The 25,547-nt window shown below is 37.1% G+C and overlaps 1 protein-coding gene across 2 annotated transcripts; it reads left to right on the forward strand.

Annotated features, from left to right (window-relative positions):
• The first annotated feature begins 1,889 nt into the window (after positions 1 to 1,889).
• Positions 1,890 to 16,970, forward strand: SERTM1 (serine rich and transmembrane domain containing 1). 2 transcript variants are annotated; one of them, XM_014062639.2, is made up of 4 exons: positions 1,890 to 2,012; positions 7,908 to 8,255; positions 10,503 to 10,576; positions 13,700 to 16,970. In XM_014062639.2, exon 4 carries the CDS (start codon positions 13,857 to 13,859, stop codon positions 14,178 to 14,180), a length of 324 nt encoding a protein of 107 aa, XP_013918114.1. In that variant the 5' UTR covers positions 1,890 to 2,012; positions 7,908 to 8,255; positions 10,503 to 10,576; positions 13,700 to 13,856; the 3' UTR covers positions 14,181 to 16,970. The 2 variants fall into 2 exon arrangements, with proteins under 2 accessions (XP_013918114.1, XP_013918118.1); XM_014062643.2 differs by lacking the exons at positions 7,908 to 8,255; positions 10,503 to 10,576.
• Positions 16,971 to 25,547: the final 8,577 nt, after the last annotated feature.

The raw sequence follows: 25,547 nt of genomic DNA on the forward strand, positions 1-25,547 counted from the left end.
TGCAGTTGGTTTTGACTTATAAAATCCAATATGGGCTGGAACTCAGGATTCTGCAGACCATGAACTTTAAATGAAACCTACCAATTCAGCATGCACATCCTGAGTAGGAATGCTAAGGTTTCTCTCCTATTGGAAATGTAAACAGTGCCATCATTCCTGATCTTTAGAAAAACTCTTACTATGGGGTTCTCCATAAGGGACTTTGGTTAAGATTTGCAATTGGTACTACTAATGTGCCATTTTAAATGTAGGTTGTATGTATTGTTACTATATGTACTATTTTATTTAGTCAGAAACTCTACTATACTCTGACTGATGACACATAAAACAAACAAACATAATCTGTGCTTTAAAAAAAACTAGCACTAATGATGTTACTTAGTTTATGTAATGAAACATTTGCAAGAAAATAACCAACCTCAGATAGCATCAAGGACTCCTCATTTGTACCCTGTCACAAATATTCTCCTTTATTAGGAAAAAAAACCAACCACCCTTTTTTATTTATTTCTAATCTGCCTTTAAAACTATAAATTAATGATCATTCTAACATATCTTGTGGCAGGAAATCTCTAAGCTAATGACACATTGCACAAAGAAGTTGGAAACTGGGGCAGGGGGTCTGTTTGGAACACATTTCCATTAATACCCATTAGGGTGTCACACTTACACCTCAATGTACCAATATTTAGTGTGGCTCTCCTCAAACTACTATATTCTATATCTGTGGTTACCACTTAATTGCTCTCATTCACTTTCCCCATATGATTGCATTTTCTTTCCATTCAAAGTTCAAGTCTAGTTTTGATCCTTCTTCATTTATATCCTTCTGGTCTGATCTACAAATCCCTGAACTGTTGGGTGTAAAATTTCCACAGCTCATTTTTTTGATTGACCTTTTCTGCATTTTTTTTAAAAAAATTACACTTCCTTTTTTAAAGTTCTGGATTTGACTGCATTCTGACAGAATCAGATTGAATTACCACTGGCATACTACCTACCAATATCTCACTTTTCACATCTGGAATCCAAGGATGAGAGTGAAAATGAATCTGTTCATTTTCCTAAGAGGCCTGTAAAGGGGGCGTGCATAAGCACACCATCGTGCCCACCGTCCCTGTCTTACTGTACCCATTTCATTCATACTCATCTTTATTCTTATTATCTTGTAAACAATTGACAAATCAAATAAAAAATTATAAATTATATCAATTATACATCATATACAATATTCACCCACAATGATAAACCAAAGCTTGCTTTATGGTGATTGATTTGTATATAAAACAAGTTGTATATAACACTATTCACAGTTTGCTAAACAAGGAATCGTGTCCTGAAGATTCCCCAAAATCACCAGGGACCATTATCAGTGCCTTTTCAAGGGAGGCCCTCATTTCTGGAGTTCTGTAAACGAGTTACATATAAATTATGTGAAATCACAGCCGCCAATTCTTCAGCTGGTGTTGGTTTAATTCATTTAATTATTTAAATTATTATTATTACTATTCTTAGGTTTGAAATCTTACATTTTCTTGCTAGATTTTTTCCCCCTCGTTTCTGTTAACTTCAGGTCTAGGATGAAAAAAGTGAGTCTGGCAGTCATCCTGAATTCAGAAGGAGGATTTTCTGCAAGTTGGCGGTCGAGGGCAGCACGTCTCAAACCCGGGTTCAAAACCCCAAGCAGTGCAAAGCTGACCACTAACCAAGCCTCCGGGTCACATTCCTATGCGGAGCCTAAACGAAACGTGGGAAGCAAAGCAATCGGCGCCCCCCCAGCTCTGGCTTCGGCTCGCCATTCCCGAGCTAGTCGAGGCTGTCGCAGGCGGCTGATTGGATGGAGGCGGCGGTATCGCTCCACCCAGGGAAAAGGCTCGTCGCTGTGACCCGCCCCTCCCCGCCGGCTTTGGCAGCTTCTGCTCGCGGAGCGTGTTGGTGGCTCTCTGGAAAGCGAGCTCCGTCCTGGACGGCGCCCTGCCTTGAAGGAAGCGCGAGAGGGTCCCTGCCGTCAGGTCAGTGGGTAGTGGTGGCTTCCCTTCCTTTTCTCCCTTTCAATCCCTTTCCTTGAACAGGCGTTGCGGGGCGAGCTCGGGGAAAGGTCTTCGGAACGAATGACCTCCGGCAGCATCTCTCCCACCCTCCCTTTCAATCGCCGTCGCTTCCCGGAGTGGCCGAGAAAGGCGGCTAGCAATTCCACAGCATTTCTCCCCCCAGCGCGGGACCCTGATAGAATTCGTCGATTTCTTCCTTGGAACTTATTCTCAAGTGCAACCGGGATAGGAAATATATCCCAGGAGCCGTTGGATGCTATTTAATACTTACTTCGCCAAAATAAAATAAAATAGAATAAAAATGCTCCGGAATGTTCGGCGAGAGTCGATTCCTAATTCGGTGTGAAGAGAAGTGCAGCTTTTAGATGGGAAGTGAATTATTTCGTTTCGTTTTTGTCTCCATCCTTTTCTTTTCCCTGGTTTTTTTTAAAAAAATTTTTAAATAACAGCAACGTGGAGAATTGAATTGAATTGAATTGAATTTATTAAATTTCTATGCCGCCCTCTTCCCCTAAGGAGACTCAGGGCGGCTCACAATCCAAGTCAAGGGAGGGGGTACAGATAAGGAATAAAAAAGACGAACATTGGCTGTGCCATATTTAACAGGATTTGAAATCCCGCTATTGCCCATCTTTCCACACACCTGCAAAAGCCATCTAAGCATATTGATCCAGGTAGTCATTTTGATGTTAGCCGTCCCTCTAGTTCAGGACAGCATCTGGGTCCCAAAAAGCCAAGCTCCAGAGACAGCAGCCATACGATTTGCCCTCTGGCTGATGTCTAGAGGGCAAAGAGTTCTGCCAGGGATTTTTGTACCAACTGCAACATGCACATCATGTTAGGGAGCGGCGTGGAAATACAGTCGACTCTCCATTGCCATCTGTCTCTCTCACACACATGTACCAGCAATTCCAAAGCATCAGAATTGTTTTCCACAGCATGACCAATTTCTCACCAAATGAATTACTTGCAGTGGCTAAACAGATTTGGGCAGTGTATCTGTTAATATTATAGCCATTTCATTTCAAAGCTCAGGATGTAGTTTAGAGCTGGTCTGTCTTAGTTTCTCAGAAGCCACTCTACATTAATTAGCATACTTTTTAAAAAAAGATGAGTGAGGTGTTTACTTTTAGGAGTCTGTTGTTTTCTCTCATGTGTTGAGAGATATATGCATCCTTTGCAGTAGCATCCTATGCTCATCTAGGTGAAAATGTCTATTTCTTCTATTTAAAAAATTGTATTGGAATGAACAGTCCTTACGCTGAAATCCTGCAATCTCATACCTAAGATTTAGCATCCTTACACTTAGCTGCACCTATTGTAAAGCAGATATGTATAAAATTAAATTAGAAAAAAAAACTTCATTTGGTAGCAGCGTGAGCTGCCTTATATTTAACTGCTGGAGATTTTGTTAGGTGATTCATAAATAAATTTGGTCGTCCTCCAGTTGTGAAGGTTGTTTCACACATGGGCATCATCAGTGCTACAGCATGATCCTGCAGTTATCCAATGTTGAATATAGATGTGTGAACATCTCTTAGGGAGCCTAATTTCTAACAGTTAATTTTTAATTTTTATTTTCAATTATGTAATTAGGAGTACACTTGGGTAGTTAAAAAGAACCCAGAAAGAAGAATATAATGAATTTTAAAATAATATTTTTGATATCTCGAATCTCATTTAAGTTTCTTAAACATGCTTCATGTACTTACAAGGAATGGAGAGCATGAACTCTAAAAAAAGTTGCAGTGGAATGGAACAGTTGTCTTATTTCAGTATTTTTACATAGATCTAATCACATGTTAGAGTGTTATATAAATTATATTACAGTATATAAATCAGGTTATTGTTTTAACTGCAGGTCATAATATAAGTAATATTGTTTAAAGTGTAAAAGCATTTGGATATTTATGCTTTTAGGCCAGATTTTGTCGTTCTCTATTATCAGCATTTTTGACAATGATATTAGATAAAATATCTTCCCCAAACTTAAAGTATCAGGTAGTATTTCCACCTTACTAAAAGCTATACTTAAAGTTCTCCTTGCTTTATCCTAAACAATATTTGTTTTTGAAGCTCAAATACTAATTAGATTGTAGTTGATATATAAGTATGGGTTTCCAGTGGCTGTGAATACCTGACAGGCTTGTTATAATTATAATGCATAACAGATTGCAAGATCAAAAATACTTTAGGAAACATTTGATTTAGCCTTCTGCTGCACTGATAAATATACTTTTTAATCATCATTATGGATATAGTATTCCTTTGTAGATTTTCAGTATTTGTATTTTAATTTTCTTAAACTTATTAAATTAGAATCTTATCGATTTAAGCCAATCATAAATTAGAAGATTCTGGCCTTCGCATCATAAATGATTCTGTTTCTACATTAAAAATGTATGTTGAAAAAGAAAAAGGAACCAACTAAGTAGTATTTAAAAATACTTCCCATTGCATTAATATGGTAGTATCTACCATTATTAAAAAGTTATCATTATTTTGGCTACTTGCTCACTTTTTCTTCTGTAATATATTTATATAGCTTCGGAGCTTAATCCAGCTGGCATTTCCAACCTACTTTGGAAGAAAATTGGCAGAAAGGAAGAGAAAAGTAAAAAATGGAATGTCATTTAAGATGTTTTCATTGCATTATGCCAGAAGCATTACTGCATTATTGTTTTCTAACAACAATAAGAGAATTTATGGAACATGTATCACCCTAGTGTCTGCATTGTGACAGGAAGGATCATGACATTTTCATTCTGTATAAGGAAAATCTTTATATTTCAGTTTTCTAGAAATAACTTCTCAGACTGCTTTTAGTATATTATGTATACTCTGCAGAATTGCACAGTGGCTAAGCAAAGCTTCCCAGCAATTCTGGCGCAGCTGATTTGGTCTATTGAAACCTCATTTAGGTTTGTCCTCATAATAAGATCTTGATAAAGAACTCTAATTAGTCTAATTAAGCATCTATCCTTTTTCTATAAAGCATTTGTCTGCCATAATTTCTTGAGATTTAAAAGGTCAAAAGGTAATAGCAGGCAATAAAAGCAGTTTACAGTTGTTGGCTGTTATTGTACAAAGTGGCATAGAATAAATGGCTGTTAGTAGGAAAACTGCTTCCATACAAGCCAATTCTCTCATCAGTATACATTGTTCTGATTCTAAGCTAACTTGCAAATTAATGTCAACATTTTCAGTCAGTTACTATGCAAATAACCAAAAACATGACAAAAATGCCACACATTTCTCAAAGGAGCTGTCTAAGATTTTCATAAAGTTTTCCAAAAACAGCTAGTAGCAAGATCGTTAAGGGAATTTGTATACAGGTAAAGGAGTCCCTGCAGACTTTATTCCTCTAGTCGTTGCTGACTACAGGGGTCTGTGTTCATTTTCATTTCAAGGCCATTGAGTCAGCACTCTCGGAAGACATTTCTGCAGTCATGTAACCAGCATGACATCAGAGCACTGTTACCTTCCCACCAAAAGTGTACCTATTTATCTACTCATGTTTGTATGCTTTTGAACTGCTAGGTTGGCAGGAGCTGGAGCGAGGACAGGAGCTCACGCCATCGCATGGTGCTTGGGTCTCAAACCTGGGCTGCCGGCTTTCAGGCCAACAAGCCATGGTCTTAACTACTGACCCACCACGCTGCTTTTTGTATAATGATTAAAGGGTAATTCTTAGTTGCATAGAAATCACAAGAAAGAAAGTCAGCACTGAGTTGCTGTGGATGGCGGTTCCCATGAGCATTTCTAGAGGTGGAGTTAGCGTATTGGAGCTGGAGCACGGACACTTCATGGTTGAATGAATGCTTCATGTAACTCATAATGTTTGTATGGTGTGGAATTAACATGTTATGAAAAGCTAGCTATTGTGTTTTCTTTCAGGGAAACATAATTAAGAAAATAATGGCTTAGCATGGCATAAAGGCCCCGACAAACAGGTGACAAAATCTGAATCAATATTGGTGGCTATAAGGAGGAGAAATTTGGGGACAGGGGTATGGACGGATTAGCAGACTTGAGAGACAATAGAGATAGATAGGCCCAGTCTTTGAAGCTGTCAAGACCGCTTATTTCAATTTTCCCTTGGGACTTTACAGTTATAGTGCATTCAGCATTCCAGATATTTAAATAGTATGGTGGTTAACAAATTTATGGTCTCCAGCTTTTGCTGTCTGATGATCTAAACTTTTTTACAAGAGGAGGAACCCATTATGGGACTTTGGCCAACAATGGAGTTGAATTGAAATCATTGATCCATCTGTATCATTGAAGATAAAGGTGGTCTCTACACTGTAGAACTAACACTCTCAGCTTAGGCTAGTAAGATGGGCAGGAAATACTTTTCTTAAGCTATCCATTTTCTGATGCTCATTTAAGTTACTGTAATACACTATCCTTTGACATTTTGGTTACATTCCAAGTACAACTGTAAGATTAATTTCTTTCTCTGCAGGCCCCAATCGTCACATGATTTAGAAGCTTTTTCTGGGTATTTTTACCAAATGAATATGACACTATTGCAGGAGAAAAGCTTGTTGTTGTTGTTGTTGTTGTTGTTGTTGTTATTGCCATCGTCGTCATAGTAGTAGTAGTAGTAGTAGTAGTAGTAGTAGTAGTAGTAGTGCTGTCCCAGCTATCAAATGTCCTCTTTAAATGCCTGCCTCTTGGCATCAAATGAAGATCAGTTCATTTTCTCAGCTTGTTGAATTGTTTCAGCTTTCAGCTAGTTTTACTGTGTGATTTGTGTCTTTAGGCTGCACAGCAAAGGCCAAGGTTCAACTTTTGATGTCTCCAGGCAGCCTGGAGAAATGCATCTCTGAAATCATGCAGAGCTGCTGGCATTGTGTCATCGGAACTGGACTAGATAGAAGAATGGTTTAACTCAATAAAAGAGCTTCCCTGACATTTCATCTTCTTTATTGCCTTCTTAAAACACATGTACTTTTTTTAAACATTCAACTTCATTAAATGTGCATTTTGCGCTTGTTAAATATTTTTCCTTTGTATATGTCTTTTCAAATGTTACATTATTGAATTAGTAGTTGCATTAGCAGTCCATAATATTTTAAAATGCCTTAAATGTCATATAGTAGCCCAGAAATCTTCTGGATAAATCCAAAATATCTGCATTTTATACTGCAGGAAGAAAAAATTATAGTCTCTGTTAGGAAGGTGCCAGAATTATTTACGATGCATTTTGTGCCACCGGTGAATATGATATCTAAATGCTTCATCACGTGTCAAATTATATGCAACCACTCCATGCCAGTCTGAACATTCAGAATGACACAGTTTCAATCTTGCAATAAGACAGAATCATTGAGTTGGAAAGGACCATGAAGGCGTACTAACTTTCCTTTCACATGTACTAAATTCCAAATAAAATGCATTTTTGTGTTGCTGGTCCAAAGAGATTTACTTTTATTCTTTACTACAGATAGTTCTTGATGAGGAGTGTTTGTTAAGAGATTTACATTAAGTTATTAAGTGTTGTTGGCTTCCAGTTGCTAAGTGAGCACATGATTTCATGACCTTTTTTGCCACATTTGTTAAGAGACTCACTGTGGCCATTCAGGAGACATCATGTGACTGTGACTTGCAATCTTTCCTGCCAGTTTCCCTATTGACTGTCAGAGGTATCTTATCCAACCTTTGACGAATTGTAGGTATTCTCAGTAATTTTGATTTGGGTTTGCTCTCCAACATTATCCAACTGCTTTTCATAGTCTTCTGCTAAAACAGTTCTATACATTTCATTTTAACTAGAGTGAATGAATGATTTTTTTATCCCAAAGTATGTTGCTGCATGGTTTTGATTTTGTTTTTCATTTTGTATTCCAGGACCAGCTCATGTAATCGTTCAGGCAATTGTTGTCTCAGCTGTGATTGAAAACTGCCATGCTGCTTGCAATGTTGGAAACAAATATTCAAATGCAGTGTAGCATGTGAAAAGAATTTGTTAAAGAGACTTATAGGGCATGAAGAAGAAAAGAAGCAAAAGGGAAGAATTTACATTAGTTTCATATAGTGACAATGATGCACACATTCATTCTTATTGAATTTCATTGGTTGAAAATAGAAACAATGAAGTGAAAACTGGAAGTGGTTTGGGAAATGATTTGAAGCATCTGGAGAATAGATTCCGTGTATATTGCGTGCATGGTGAATTGTAGCTTTCTATTACATGAAGTGAGGCTTCCATAATTAAACTTGAAAGTATCATCAGTTTCCAGTTCTAAAATAGAGGGTGTAGTTGAGTACCATTTTCTTTATTTTTTTTGGAATGGTACTCTGCACTAATAAATGCAATTATCCAGACAGTTCGATATGAATGATGTATTATGCAGTAGCTCTTGTTACATCAGATATTTTTCTTTATTACATTTGGGCCAATTTTAGGGTTAAGTGATTCCAAGACAAAAGGGATAAAAGCGTTATAATGAGGGATTCAAATCCAGCCCCAGAGAATTGTTATCTGATTCTAAATACGTTTACAGCACAAAACATTGCAGCTTACAGGGATACTACCAGGAAATTTGGGAGAAAAATCTATAGGCTTATTTATGAATTGATCTTCCCTAACTCAAATATAGTCATTTCATATAAGATATGCCTATATCTTGGCAAATTTAAGGTGTATGGAATTCAATTCCCAGAATTCCCCAGCCAGCATCAAGAACCACACATCTTAAAGTTGCCAAGTTGAAAAATACTAGTTGATGTCCATTGTACCTCTAACTCTCGCTCTAGGATCTGCCTTAGATTTTTCAACAGAATTTCCAGGCTTATAAACCTGTCAAGAATCTGTTGTTTTACACATATTGAACTTCAGCATATCATTCTCAGATAACTTGTTTACTTATCAGTCTGCCCGGGAGTATTGAGATTTGCACTCTGCAGTAAAGCTATAATAATATTTACATTATTAACATTAGTAACATTTATCTTCAATGTGACTTGAAAAATTATCTCCCATATCTTAATGGATATTCACAATCAAGCAGTTTTGGAGTATGTGCTACATACGTATCACCAATTTTCCTTTATTGTGAATATTGCTTTTTGTTTTCATTACAGTAAAATCAGAAGTTGTCCTTAATTTTCATTAAAGATGCATGAATTTATAGCTTTTATTTATTGAATACTTGAAAATTGCTAGAAGGATAAATATATACATTGTTCAAAACTCAGGCAGAGACTCTCTTCATCTGTCTTGCTAAATTCCCAAAGTTAATTAAAAATTTATAGTAGCTGTTGTGCAAATTCTGCAAATGTCAATCAGGCCACTGGCGCTTCTTACACAGAGAAGTTAAAAACTTATGTAAAACTCAAATAGTCACTGTTCCTTTCTGAATTTAATAAGTTAGAAAGAAACCAAGGAATTTTATTTCCTGTAATTGTAAAACCAGGGACTGTAAGGAATCATTTAGACTAATGTTCAGTTCTTGGTTGTATGCCAGAACAGATGGCTGGCTAGATTTTTCTGAAATATAACCAATGAAATAGATCCCGCCACCTCATTGGAAAGTCTGTTCTGTTATTAACTGTTTAAAGATGGTCTATGTAATTTGGGATCTACTAAACATTAGCCAGCAAAAGCCAACCCAAAGGCGCTTTTTCGGAAGGCAACTGGACTCTCTCTCTTTTTATTTTGAAGACATTTTTCTTTTGATGAAAAAACAAACAAGAAAAGTCCAGTTGCCTCCCGAAAAAGCACCTTTGGGACAACCATGACTTGGATGACTGAGAATCTCTACAGACATTGAATTGGCAAATGCTAATCTGCTTAGAGAAAATGCCACCGCTGGGATTGCTAGACTTATCTTATGCAGTACAAAATCATATAGCTTGGAGTGTTCCTAGATTCACTACTTAATTTATTTATTTGTTTGTTTTTCAAAAGTTTATCCTGGAGGACCAAGGTTACTTGGTATTAATGCAGATTTGCTCCAAAATGCAATTAAGCAGTTTTAACAGTTAGAAAAAAAGGATGAAAGTATTAGAATACTTTTGTTGATGTGAGAAATACTGATAGAATTCTCCAGAAGATTCATCAGATTTTAGTCTGATCCTGATTGGAAGGGGATAGGGCAAGACTTGATGGTATAGCAAATTACTTACACTGAGAACTTCTTTTCCAGGCAAAGTGCTAAATTGTGCTGCATTTCAGTACACAATTTGTGGACAGGCTTTGCAAATCAGTAAGTTGTGTTTTCACAGAGACAGGTGGATAAATAGAGAGAATCAAATTATGCAGATAGGAATGAGTGAGACTGAAAATGTAAGGTAATTTATGTCACTGTGCAGACAAGGTTATCTGAATGAATATCCAATTTATTGCAGTAGTAGAAGAGTGACATGATCCCATCAGATCCTTATTTCAGATTTTCATATCTGGGTCATATCTAACTTTTAAATGCTATTTATCCTCTTTAGATACATTAAAGAAAAAAATCAGTTTCGCCTGCATTCTTTGAATATGTTTGCTCAATTATGCCTTAATATATATGGTAGGTATTCAAATATATGTAATTCAAAGAATGGTTGCATATAAATGTTTCAGTTAGCTTCTTAGGTTATTGCAAAGAGAAAGCTGCCACTTAAAAACAAAATAAGGCTTTATTTTTATTGCACTGTCAACTCATTTCATATTTTGTGGATAAGATTTATCAGTGTAGTATAAAAAGAAAATAAAGCAAAACATTACCAAGTATATGTGAAGTAGTATCAACTAGTATAACACAAAGTGAAATATTGTATTGCTTTGTTTCAATTGTTGATTGGAAAATTGGATAAACAAATAGTAACAGATACAGGGGCAATAGGCCATTATCCAGCCAATTCTGAATTCCATATGTAAACCATTGATACCATATCCCTACTTACTTTCCAAATGCAATGTTTCCCACGCCTGCTGTTTTAGATAATCAACAATGTTTAATTAGCTTAAACTATTGTTTGCTATTAGGAACATTCAGCTGCAATCTGAATGTTACACCAATCCTCCGTGAGCTGCGCTGGCTACCTGTGGATCGTCGGGTGCACTTCAAGGTCTTACTTACTACCTATAAAGCGCTCCATGGTAGTGGATCTGACTATTTGAGAGACCGCCTCCTGCCAATCACCTCCCTGCGTCCCATCAGATCGCACAGAGTAGGCCTCCTCCGAATTCCATCCGCCAGTCAGTGCCGACTGGCGACTACGCGGAGGAGAGCCTTCTCTGTTGCAGCTCCGACATTATGGAACAACCTCCCCGTGGAGATCCGTACCCTCACCACAGTCCAGGCCTTCCGCACAGCCCTCAAGATCTGGCTATCCCGTCAGGCCTGGGGATAGGATTATTCTCACCCCGCCCGAATGTTGAGTGAATGTTGTATTTTTATGGTTTAATTTCTTTTAATCACGATTCTTTTTTTCAAGTCTTGTCTTGCACTCCCTTCCCTTCATTGTTGTAAGCCGCCCTGAGTCCCCTCAGGGAAAAGGGCGGCATATAAATCCTTAATAAAATACTAAATACTAAATACTAAAATCTGTAGAATAAATCATTCTCTATATTATACTCTGAAGTCTTAATTTTCTTTTGTGTTTACATCCTTCCAGTATTTGAAGAGATCATAAGCTTCTTTCAGTTTTGTTTCTTCAGTGTGAAATAGGCCCAGATCTTTCAACTTACATTACATTAAAAATCAAATATTGCTTTGTTTGAATAAAGTTAATACAGTAATTAAAATAATACTATTGAATAAACAATAAAAGCAGCAGCCAGAGAAATTAAAAAGTTGCTAGGCAAATATGCATTCTTAAAATAAACATGTAAATATAGTATCAGGCTTGGATGAACATGAATAATTTTACCTAGCACCTCACTAAGAACAGCATTTTAGAGTGGCGGAATAATGATGGAGTGGTATGTCACATTTGCTCCCCAACTGTATCCATACCATGTTTAAATGTCTTTTGCATTGTCTCCAGTAAGATTTCTCTACTTTGTAGCTTACTATTCTTTTCTGTTTTGCACACTTGTGCTTAAATAAAGTCATTTGCAGTATATTCTCTCTTTTCCCTGAAAAGCAGTACAAGTGGTCCCTTGTTAATGACACAATCTGTTACTAAGTTACAGGGACATAAAGCATGATGTCATGTGATTGTGTCACTTGTCACAAAACTTTTGGTGCTATTTGCCATTGTTAGGTGAATGCCATGCTGTCATTAAGCAATGATGTAGTTGTCATCATTTCTGCCAACTTCCCCACTGATTTTGCTTGTAGGAACTTGGCAAAGGAGATCACAAATGGTGATCTCATGACCATGGGACACTGCAACCGACGAAAGTGTGAGGTCTGGTCATAAGTACCACTCACCATTATAAGTTCAAACAGTTGCTAAGTGAGGAACAATTGTAAATTATCCTATAAGAGCAGCAGATTACAATAGCTATACTCTCCTCAAGTCCCAAAACATACAAAACTATTAGGATTTTTAAGTGAATGTTTTTTGTCTCACTGAATGCATAGTTTCAATGAAAATTAGCCCAATGAAAATTTGGCATATTATTATCACTTCTTGTTAAGCATCACATGCTTTTTAAAAACCAGTACAGAGTATTTAAAGAAACCAAAGAGAAGTGTAATTAAAAACACAATGAAAAGCATTCTAAACACTCCAACCCAAACTTAACTATAAAAGACCACAAAGAAAGCCAACATTTCATCAACTTTAGCAGCAAGAGACCAGTTACATATGAAACCTTTGCTTAAATTAAAATGTTTAAACTTAGAGGATTAAGACACCCACTACATAAAAGCAAAAGGTTCTATACTGCATTTAGTGCTTACAGATCAGCCATCTATTTCCATGCAGATTATCTCCATGAAAACAACTCTGGGAAGAAGAAGAAATGAGTTCTTACTTGGGGTTATACCAAAGCAAAAGACATTCAAAGTTATTTTTTGTGTTTTCTAAGTGATATTAATTTGATAAGGTCCTGTTAATCCTTGTGGTCAATGGGTCTGTCCATTTCCTTTAAGTATCTCTCTCAACCGGAGATGATATTTCTATCATTCTAATATGATTCTATCTATATTTCTATCATTCAAACATGATTTTGCTCTTCAAATCTTTGTCTACAACTCTCATCATCAAGTTGTAGACAAAGATTTGAAGAGCAAAATCATGTTTGGAACAAGAATAAATAATGTAGCTTCCAAATCATAAACCTACGCATTGAATTACCATTTGATTGATCAAAAAGGCAATTCTCAAATAGCTCAGAAAATTCAAAGAAATGTGCTATTTGATTTGTAGTTCTATATTTTAACAAAAAAACTACCAGATCAGTACTAAATAATAGCATTATAGAAATCAATTTACCATGGGTTAATTGCAAGATATACAGCAGTATGCACAGCTCAGATTCTCAATCTTTATTATCTACTAAATTACTTCCATGGTTGTAAATATAAAATATGTACTCAAAATATCCATGCCTGTTTTTTTTCATTGTAATCTACATGAAATATATTTTATATATAACAATATATAATTTCAAAATAATATTTAATGAAACTGTCAACAGAAATTAATATTTAAATGCTACTGCTTCATTGTCTTTTTCAATTTTTATCTCTTTACAGCACCAAGACATAAGATGCTGTTAAAAATTGCTAGAAGGATTTAATCACTACTAAAATGGTTCAAGATGGCACAGGTTTTACAGAATTTTTTTTGACTATTAAGTCTTTTCCATTGTGTCACTAAACACACATATTAATTAATAATATTTTTTTAAAAATGTCAGAACTCAACTCCACATCTGGATTGATAGCAAATATTGAAAATGGAACTTTTTTAGAGCTGTACCCCACCTCCCTCTCAACATCCATGGATTCACCTTCCAATCGAATGTCAAACGTCTATGTTTATGTTTCAATCTTCCTTAGCCTCCTGGCATTCCTTCTTTTGCTGTTAATTATTGCACTTCAGAGATTGAAAAACATCATCTCCTCTAGCTCCTCCTATCCAGAATACACCAGTGATGCTGGCAGTTCCTTTACAAATTTAGAAGTCTGTAGCATTTCTTCCCAGAGATCAGCTTTTTCAAACCTTTCATCCTGAGAAGCCAAGGAAGGAAATCTATTGTCCGTGGAATAGCATCTTAGTCCAGGTCTTCAACATGGTCGGAAGACTAAGGCATGCAAGATTTGTCAGAGAAGAGATGATATCTGAACTTTTCCGCTTATGGTCACATATTGAGTTATGCCTCTAATAGTCTTGGAATTTTGTAGTGTTTTTCCCAGCCACATCTGAAGATAATGAAAAGTACATTCTTTCTCAAGTCAATCTGCTCCTTAAGTGATTATAAGAAAACAGCTGTTATTTTCTCAATAACATTAGAAAAACTGTTTGCTTTTGACCTGTTCCAAGATTTCTTTTCGACTTCCCAGCCCAGCTTATGATTCTGAGATCTTTGGCGGTCTCTCATCAAAGTACTACCCAGGTTAAATGCTACTTAGAATTTCAAGATTATCCAAGTTTTAAAGGTGCTACCACCTGCTTTAAAGGAGATACAGCTATTTAAACTGTACATGGGAATATCTGGTTTCCTGCTTCTGTTTACCGATCTCAAAGCTCAAGGATGTTTAATTGTATTCCATTGCAAGACCATTCTGCTACACAAGCAAGACAATTTTCCTGTAAATGTGAAACAAAGAAAGAAAGCTAGTATAAAATTTAGCTAATAATCATATTCCTGTAATTTTCCCTACACTGCCTGATCTTTATATTTTAGTCGAACAATTATAATTAATGTATGTACTAATCACTTCAGACTTACTGCATTTGTTGGATTTGTAGAATTACATACTTTTCTAGATTATGAATCCCCAATGTAATATCCTTTTCAATAAATTCTGTGATTATCTGATTAATTTTATTTTCAAAAAAGAAAGAAAGAAAGAAAAAGGTAGGGAAGGGAAGCTAACCTAATGTGAAACTGATATTTCCAACAATATCCCAGACAGTGGTCCTGCAGAAAGATGTTTAAAAAAAGTGAACAGTATGGCTATACCATGTCAGTATAGGTAGTCCTTGACTTACGACCACAATTGGGACCAGAATTTGTTGCTATGCAAGGCAGTTGTTAAGTGAGTTACACTTGATTTTATGACCTTTTTCTCAATTGTTAATTGAACCACTGCAGCTTTAAGTGAATCATTAAGTGTATCCAGCTCTCCCCGTCGACTTTGCTTTTCAGAAGCTTGCTGGGAAGAGTGCAAATTGTGAACCTGGGATACTGCAACTGTCAAATGTTTGCAAATTCTGATCATTGTGCTACAATAGTTGTAAGTGTGAATACTGGTCATAAGTCACTTTTTTTCAATGCTGTTGCAACTTCAAACAGTTGCTAAATGAATGGCCATAAGTCAAGGACAACCTGTAGACTGTGCCAAATACATGATGTACATTAAAAGGGGCAGGGCTTTGATAACATGATTGTGGCTATTTTGACTTTTTTAAATTTCCCCCCTTCCTCCCGCCATGTAGATGCCTGGCCACAATAAATAAATATATTTGATGTAGAATTTAAAAATGCAACTTCCAACGAATTTTGAGTTGAAGCACTTTTATCAGAAAAAAACTTACAGATAGGCAGGCTAAAACTCATGAATGATTGTGAACAATTATTATTTATTAAAGAATTTTTTGTTGAAATTTCAAACTTCCTTTGTGTTTGTTATATACGAGGTGTCATGAAGGATATGCTTTGGAATAGGCCAAGACAAAAGGTTTACTTTTACATCTATGCACTATTACTCCAAGTATAATTTTACCTTCCTAAATGGACAAGGACAAGCTGGGACTTCTTTGTGTGTGTTTTTTGCGTTTGTGTTTTCTGAGCCCACTTCCCAAATATGTGCACTTTCCAGAATTCTCAGCAAAGATGATGCTGACTGGGGAATTATAGGTCTGGAGGACAGCCAGGTTGGGAATGGTGAACTATACAATATCTTAAGGTAGGTGTTTCTAGTTGGGTTCAAAATTGGTCAAGTATGGAGTGTGTTGTTGTTACATCACAGCACTCCCTTCCCATGACTTAAGTATTTGCACTCAGTGTTGATGTATATGTCTAAAAGGCCAAGGTCTGCATCTTCTTCTTCTTTAATTAAAATTTATATTGGATGCCTAGGATTCTAAGGTGAGTGGCAAGGATGGTAAGGAAGTTCTGGAGGAACAATTGAAAAATCTGGGTATATTTGATTGGAGAAAATAAGAAGAAAGAAGCCTGAAAGTTCTTGTAAATATCTTTATGTGAAGGACTATAAAAAAAATGGAAACTCGCTGTTCTTTGTTGCTTCTGCAAGCAGAGCAGCAGTTGGATTGCTTCACTGAGCAGGATGTAACCTGCAGAGAAGCAGACTTTGCTGAACGTTCAGAAAAGCTACAGTATCTAATAAAAAGAGCCATCCAAGAACAAAGCATATTTCTTATATTGAGACATTTAAGCATAGATTGGACTAATTGGAACATCATTTCCCCACTCACCCCCATCAGACTTGACCTAGCCCTGCTGACCTTTTGCAAGGCATTAAAATTTTGGTTTTGCCATCATTGCCATCAAGCCTGGGGCTCTAATACTATGGGCGAGCCCATTTTGTAGTTATTTGGATTGTGCAATGTTACAACTGTTCTCTGCTGCTATTTTATGCTATTTATATTTGCTTATCACTTTAATTATTTTTACTGATTTTTGTTCTGTTTTAATTGTTAGCTACCCAGTCATTTATATGACATGGCCAGCCATATAAATTAAAGAAATAACTTGAGAACCTCATTTAGAATCTGGATGAAAATCCTAATGAAGATGCTTCAAAGATTTAAAAATAATTTTTGTATCTTAATTTATACTCTACATTCAGACACTGCTATATGCTAACACTATACAAAATGCTTTGGGATATTTCATTAGAATTTTTTTTTCATTTTTTCATTAAGAATGAATGTACAAAATGCTTTGGGATATTTCATTAGAAATTTTTTTCATTAAGAATGAATGTATTAATTCCAGTCTCTTAAATATTCCAACTGAAATTTTATGTATTAAAAATAAACAATATGTTAATGATTTCCACGTTTTTTTTTAATTTCATAAACTGAAAATACTTTCTTGGTCAAAAATGAAACAGCCAGTTTCATTTGTAAGGAAGAAAATTATAGAGAGAAGTTAAACAATGAAAAGAACAACACTGGTAGCATTTAAAAGTAAGATTGAATTTCCTATAATCGGTTTTCTACTCCTTATTAGGAAAATTCAAAAGCAGCAGATGTTGCTTAATTTGTTTACAAGAAAACAAAAAACATTTATTGAGGATAATTGTACCTCCTAATTCAATATAAAGGAAAGAAAGAAGACTGAGAAAAGGAGCAAGCATTTAAACCTTCATGGCTCATACACCCTTGCAGAGCTCAAGACCTAAGTATCTTCAAATATTTTTCTCCAAATTGTTCCTGCTGTCAAATCAAAGGATGTTATCAGGAACTTCAGAAGTCAGTCTTTTTAATCAATGCCCTTCTTTGGAACTTTGTCATCCTGAGATCTGTATGATTCCAGCTCTTACACGCATTCTATGCTTTATGGTATTTATTTTTAATTGAATTCTGTTATTCTTGGTGTAGAAATGGAATCAGTGGTGGGTTCCTACCAGTTCAGACCGGTTCAGCCAAACCGGTAGTGGTTTGGAGGCCTGGGTCACTGGAACTGGCAGCGACCCAGGCCTGCCACGCCCCCAAACTGGTTCTCCAGGTGGTGCCATAGGCAACGCCATCTTGTTTTTTGGTTCTCGCATGTGCAGAACAATTTTCATTGCACTGCGCATGCGCGCATAACGTGCGGCACACACAGGAGAACCGGCAGTAGTGCCTGCAGGAACCCACCTCTGAGTGGGATGTTAATTGAGTGATGTCTACATTTTTAACCTTGCTATCAGAATGAGAAATGCTCTGAAACGGGAGAATTAACTGAGAAAATAAATAAAATAAAATAATTGACCATAAGAAAAGCCTTCCTATTCGCATCTCCCAAAGACCAAGAAGTCATTTGGTTAATTGTCGTTCCACTATTACCTTTACCATGCATGTCAAATTTGCCGCATCACATGACATATCATGACTTTTTTTCTCTCCGCGGAGCTGGGGAGGGGTTACCTGCTCATGATGCATCTGGCCGGCAGGCCGCCAGCTTGACACCCCTATCCTACACTAGCTTTCTACTTCTGAGTCCAATTTTCACAAGGACAAAGCAAATATATTAACCTGGTTTAATCAATTTTAATTTAAAATTATAAAATACCTTGAAGACCAACTACTGCCATTCTCTGCATAAGACAGCATGCTACATCATGACAAATGCTATTTAATAGCTTTGCAAAACCAGAAATATTTAAAAAAACATTCTTTTCTGCTGCTAAAAGTTTTACTACTTAGTTGGCAGGTATTTCTAAATTGTAGTATAGATTTGCTTCTCTGTCTGATGGTTCTATCCTGTTATTTGGGCAAGAGTAAACATATTAATTGTTAACATTCTTCTACTATTTTCTTTCACTTTGTATGACTTTGTGCCTTGACCTTGGTTATGTAGCTCTCTGTCTATTGCCTACAAATATTGTACTTTCCTTTAGGCTCAACTAACTCCTCAGAGAACTGTTGATGCAGCTGCACTTGTTTAACTGTCATTTTTACTTTTCATTGGAACAGTTTGAGATTATGCTTATACCATTTCACTGTCCCCAATTTGCCCTTTCTCTTGAACTTTTTTCTTCCCTTGAATTTTTAAATGATTTTTCTTTAAATTCCTTGAAATGGAATTTCTTTCTCAAAGTCCATCAAACGTTATCTTTCTCGTAACTCTTAAACAATCTCTGTCTGGATTAGAGAAGAAAAGAGGCAAACAGGTAGTAAGGACAAGAAGAGCAGCAGGTCTAATGGACTGAAAGCCATGCCTCTACTTTGAAGAAGGCAGTGCTGGTACTAATGTCTAACTTGCCAGTTTGGCTTGAGCCAACCCAAATAATTCTATGTTCTGGCTTACATATTTTGTACAAACTGTTAGTTCTGTGTTTTGGGAGTTAGTCCTATTCTAGCAAGGGTTTCTGTGTGTTGGTGTCTTTGAACCAGAGTTGACTCTTTATGAATGCTTAGACTACAGCTCTCTTAGTAAAATTTTCAGAAGTGGTTTGCCACTGTCTTTTAAGAAAGACTGAAAGAGCCAAATATCATCTAATAGAATATAATTCTTTATTGGCCAAGTGTGATTAGACACATAAGGAATTTGTGTCTGATGCATAAGCTCTCAGTGTACATATAAGCAACAAGTGATAAATCATGATAATAATCATAAAACACTTCATAAATCAAAAGATACAACACTCAGTGTTAGATAGGGATCTAGCTAGTGTTTTGCTTAAGAATGGAGTAGCATTCACAGTTTCCTGGTTTCTAGCCTGTGTCTATATCAAACTAGCTTTCAGCAGTTCTTTGGAAAGTATGAAGTATGTATGAAAATGAGCCTTTTCATACTCCTGCTGCTCTAAGGGTATGCTCTGCTTCTTTTCTGTGAAACTCTATAATCATTTTTTTTAATTTTCAACTGCTGCAAGGTTAGTCAGCTCCCCCAAATCTTGTCAGAGGAAGCAACATATGGCAAATGAAATTCTATCAAAATTTGCAGGAAATACAAATGTTTTTGTCTCTATTTACAAATGTCATGATTTCCCTCATGCATTGCTTCTCATTTATATTTAGTGAAGCTGAAATAACAGTTGTTCTCCTGCATATCTAAAAAAAATGTCACTAGTGCTATCAAAACAATTATTCTGGCCTCTAGATCCTGTAGATTCTCTCCATGACAATCTGCCCCTAATCAGGTCTTTGAGGTCATCCAGAAACACTGAAGTAAGTCCACCACTTGAGCTGCTGTTCAACCACTTCTCTTTCCTTTTATATTATTTGCATTTAATTACATTCTTATTCAAGACAGCCTTATGTCAGGGTATTGATAACATTATACCCCAATAATAGATGTCCATTATAAAAGATTCAATAAAGGATCCCTATGGAAGTTCATTATTTAACATAAGGAATGTTAAAAAGACATCTTAATACGTTTTCTTGAATTATATAGAGTGCAACCCTTCTACTTTGAGAAGCCCAAGAATGCTTGTTCTATCTCTTCAACAACAACAACACAGCCCGACATCATGCTGACACTTTAAAAAGCGATTGTTAATAGCTGAATTCTACAGCATTGCCTGATGGTTATGATGGAAGTTTATTCCTTAGTCAAAATTAAGTTCATGCATACATATAGATACACAGAGATCTAAAGTTAATCTTGTTTTGTTTTTAGTAAACTTTACAGGCTTTTTAATTTAATAAACGGTATTTGGTACAGTAGTGAAATTCAATATTTTTTTACTACCGGTTCTGTGAGCGTGGCTTGGTGGGCATCACAGGCGAAGGCTACTGCAAAATCTCCATTCCCTCCCCACTCCTGGGGGAAAGATATTGCAAAATCTCCATTCCCACCCCACTCTGGGGCCAGCCAGAGGTGGTATTTGCTGGTTCTCCAAATTACTCAAACGTTTTGCTACCAGTTGTCCAGAGCCTGTCAGAACCTGCTGAATTTCACCCCTGATTTGATTCCTATAAAATTTTGGCAGCAGTTTGTTCTCCAAACCACTGTCAAAATCGACAATCTGAGCTATGAACATTTTCTACTATTTCAGAGCTGTAAAATGTCTTCAGCCCAGGGACGTGCAGTCAGGGGAGGCAGTGGAGGCGGGGCCTCACCAGTGTCATGAGGAAAAGAAAAGAAAAGAAAATTAAAAGGAAAAAGGCTAAGGTAGTTGCTGCCAGAATGACTCTGCTTAGTGCTAACTGCAGGGGGAGGCGAGAGAACTACGTGCCTCCTTTGCATAAGGAATTTTTCGCCTTTTAACCCTTGCTCAGAGTTAAGCAAGGGTTAAAAGGTGAAACGTTCCTTATGCAAAGGAGGCATGTGGTTCTCTGCCTCCTGGTCTGGGAGCAGCAAGTCTTGCCTAAGTTGCCTTTTTTTTTTACATTTTCATCATGGCGGACAAGAGGAGAGTTGAAATGATCCTCTGACACAGCTGGAAAAGGTGGGTCCGAGGGAGGGGGCAGGGGGGAGGAATTCAAAATTCCAATCATCTATCCCCTATAATATGCTGCTATAAAGTGATATTTGATGTTTGACCAAGTATATAAGTGTAGTAATAAGGGACATCATTTTGAAATGGTCAGTTTCCTATAGAAAATTATAGTTATTTTTGAACACTTCCCAAAATTCACTGCAACATGTATGTATTATTTGGTTCACCAGTTGAAATAGAAATAGTTCCCTGAAGAATATTTAAAGTGGTAAAAACAAGCTGACTTCTTCAAATGAAGAGCCTGGACGAGGTTGGAGCGAGAGCCGCGGAGGCGAAAGGCAAAGAGGGGTGGGGTGTTCCAAGAGGCCCTCTCCCCTTTTTGCATTCCGCAAGCCAGGCCTGCAGCGGCAAGAGGCTCAGCTCCGCTTCTATCACACACACCCCTGCTCCAGAGAAGCCGGCCGCGGGCGAGTCTCCGCAGCCCCGGTTCCATCTCCAAGCAGCCCTGGGAGGAAACGGGCCAGCCCCGCTTCCCTCCCCGGACTTTTCGGGAGTGGAGGACCCACATTCCGCTCCCCCTTCCAAGCCCCGAGTGGCCAGCCTTTCGCCTCCGCGGCTCTCGCTCCAACCTCGGCCGGGGTCCTCCTTGGCGGGCCTGCCGGAGCTCTGCAAAAAAGCGGCGGGAGCCGAGGCTGGCCACTCGGGGCTTGGAAGGGGGAGCAGAATGCGGATCCTTTGCTCCCAGAAATCCTGGCTTGCTGAGTGCAAAAAGGGGAAAGGGCCTCTTGGAACAACCCCCCCCACCCCTCTTCGCCTTTCGCCTCCGCGGCTCTTGCTCCAGCCTGGGCAGGAACCGGCAGGAACCGGCGCTCTTCTGCTGTAGGCGGGACGTACTCCTGGTGGCCTGCGGTTCCGGCACCTACAAGGTGGAAGTGTTTGCCTTGCGAGGTAGGCAAAAGCCGAAAGAAAGCGCACCACCGCTTCTGTCTGACATAGAGGCACCCCGCGCCCCGCAGCTGAGTCAGACATAGCTGCGGAGTGCGGGACGCCTCTATTTAGGACATAGCTGCTGCAGGGGGGGAGGGGCAAAAGCCGCTTTCTTTCTTTTTGCCTCACCAGCCATAACCTTCACCGCACGTCACTGGTATATCCATTTATCTCTGAATTGCTAGAATAAAAACAAAAACAAAACTTGAGCTAATCCTTTAAGTCTCTATCAACCTGTGTCCAATATGCAACTAATTTGACTTGATTCAACTGTGATATTAGTTCAGGATCTTGGCATGTTCAATGGCAGTGAAAGAGGCTGCTTTTGATAATGAAATGTTTTATCCAGCAAAGGATTTTGGAAGAAAAGAAATCCCCTGAGGGATAAGCATTTCATTGGCTTAGAAGCACTTCCTTGCCTATGAAATGAGAGGCTATCATCTGTGAGTGAGATGAATATTTAAGGGGACAAGTTTAATTTTCCATGATATTACATATAATCTCAGCAGAATCATACCATCATACTTTGGTACTTAAAAGAAAAGCTAAGAGTGAATGGTTATGATCTGCCATCATAGATCAGCAATCATTGAAATATTAATAAGAACATCCTCTGTTGGTGGCAGCTGCATTCCAGAACTCCTTTCATATAAGGACATAATTACAAAAAACAAAACATAATTTTGAGAATAAACATCCCAGAGCAGAACATAATCTTAACTGGAATTTCTAGTCACAGGTGTGCTATCTCATCATCTCTTTATGTTTGACTGCTTATGGATTGTAAAGTCAGTCTAGACTTTTAGCAACTCCTTAACAGAGATTTCTCCAGAAGGAACTGCCCACAATGGACTCATCACTGTTGTGACTAAGAACACTCACCATCCTGCTGGTCATGTTCTTCTCTTCCTTTTCCAGCATTATGGCCTTCAGAAGGGAACAGGATCTTAACATACTGTATCCAAAATATGAAAATGTGAGCCATTTGAGAGAATTTTGACTGAGAATTTTGGAGTGATATAATTCATTTGTTTGTTGTCTTGGCTATCTATATTCTCCGCAGTTATCTATAACACCATTCTTTAAAAACATCGATACTGTATCTTCTTTCAAAAACCAAATTTTCCTTTCATAGAGCACCACAGGAAAATCATATTTTGATTGTTTCTGATCTTTGTAAGCATAGACACATCATGGCATCTCAATATCTTTTCCATGGCTTTCATTGCTATCCTATCAAGTGCTAATCTCTGGTGTATTCTCGGTTGTCAGTTCAGGATAGTCAACCCCTAAAAAGCAGAATCTATCTTAAGGTCTTCATTGTCAATTCTAAGGATGGTTGCTGTTCCCTCTTGTCATCAAATTTTTTTTTTGTAATTTAAAAAAAATCTTTATTATTTTTTTACTGTGTTCCTTGACTTTCATTGTCATAGCTTTTCATGTTTATTTCATGATACTGACTGGATTGAGTAGGATTTATTCACAACTTTCTGAATTTCATTTTTAAAAAAAATCACAATTCACATAAAAAATGGTTTGTGATCGTGCATCTTTCACAGTCCTAGGAAAGTTATGGCACCCTGAAAATCCTTTGTATGGATTCCTAGATATGGTGAATAGACCCTATTAAGAATGTGCATGTGATGTTATCATAGTCAAATTACACACAACACACACACACACACAAACACATACATACTTTCCTCAACTGAAGATAAAATTTGACAATAAAGTAGTCCCTGAAGAAACAATTTCACATTGCTTCATATTAAACTTCTAAAAATGTACAGATAACTTGTCTTTAAACAAATGGAAAATATTAATAGAGAAAAGAGAAATTCAGCCAATGAAGTCAGTAGTATGTATTGTTTTCTTAAAATGAGCTAATGTACAAGGTAAAATATTATGAAACATCTTTTAACCATCTCATATTTTCCAATATATCCTAAAAATGGGGAAGATTTCATCAGTTAAAGCACTAGTCTAACTGGACATATGTTATAATACCAATTTTCGTGCATGTATGCCCACCAGCATGTTTTATTTCTTTAAAATGAAAATAATTAACTATATTATTCAAAGTTCTAGTTTTACAGTTAGCACCAAAGGGAATAGATGGAAGCAGTTTTAATAACAATTGCCGTCTAATTATCAACAATTTTTTTTCATAAATGCTAGTTTTCTGCCTTTTCTCCCCATCTAATTGTATATAATTCTTTTTAATTTTTAAATGAGAGGTGTCCAAGAGGCGACTGAGCCCACCAATTCATATGAAACAGCAACAGAGATGGGTAACATAATGTCAGATTGCAGTTTTCTTTTATTTCTGATTAGACTGTTTTAGCTAACACTTAAGGAAGCAGAAGTGATAAAGTCTGAACAGCCATATCTATTTAAAGTCTGAATTAAGGCATATTATCAGTGGTGAAATTCATTTTTTTTTTACTACTGGTCTGTGGGCCTGGCTTGGTGGGCGTGGCAGATGAAGGATACTGAAAAATCTCCCTTCCCTCCCTGCTCCTGGGACCAGTGAGAGGTGATACTTGCTGGATCTTCGAACTACTCAAAATTTCCTCTACCGGTTTTCCAGAATCTGTCAGAACTGGCTGAATTTCACCCCTGCATATTATGATTGTCCACATATTACAATGTATCATTTATATATTTTTATGAAGAAAACATATAGACAATGACAAATAGACAAATGACAAATACAATCTGTACCTTGCGGTCTTTTATCCTGACTAGTTTACCACTATTTATTATCTAAATTCTCCCTATTTTCTCTAGGGCTTTATCTCCAGGGAAAGCATCAAGGGGATGGCTCAGCTTCTCTACATATGGCTCTCTGTAGGAGACCATGGGGATGCTGCAATGGCCATAACTTTGGGCACAACTCAAAAAGTCCTATGTTGGTAAAGAGGACATTTATAATAACACTGTAATGAAAAGTTGGATATTCTATAGCTAATAGTCATAAGAAACATATTAAGCATGTTTCTTAGGATCCTAAGGTTAGAGTACTAAATACAATGTTCCCTTTACCTTCCACCAACACTTATTTTATTTTTAAAAAACCCATATTTCATTATAATTATTTATTTTAATCATCCTTTTTTGAAGTTTAATTTCTGTTGTTATTTTATCATGTGTTGCCACACTCCAAATTTCATTAAACCCCTCATTTCTTTGAATATCCCCAATTTCGTCCCCAATATTTAGTCACTACTAATCTAGCTGCTATGCTGGATGGAGAATTCTGGGAGTTGAAGTCCACAAGCCAGGTTTGGGGACCGCTGCCCCATGGAGTCACGCGGTAGCATCTGACACG

Source organism: Thamnophis sirtalis, unplaced genomic scaffold, assembly GCF_051295495.1.
Source record: "Thamnophis sirtalis isolate CommonGarterSnake01/CBP01778 unplaced genomic scaffold, rThaSir2_p1.2 scaffold_8, whole genome shotgun sequence".
Classification (NCBI taxonomy): domain Eukaryota; kingdom Metazoa; phylum Chordata; class Lepidosauria; order Squamata; family Natricidae; genus Thamnophis; species Thamnophis sirtalis.

What these genes read in the sequence shown, in the direction of transcription:
- SERTM1 (XM_014062639.2), top strand. Translation starts at nt 13,857, where the DNA reads ATGTCAGAACTCAACTCCACATCTGGATTGATAGCAAATATTGAAAAT.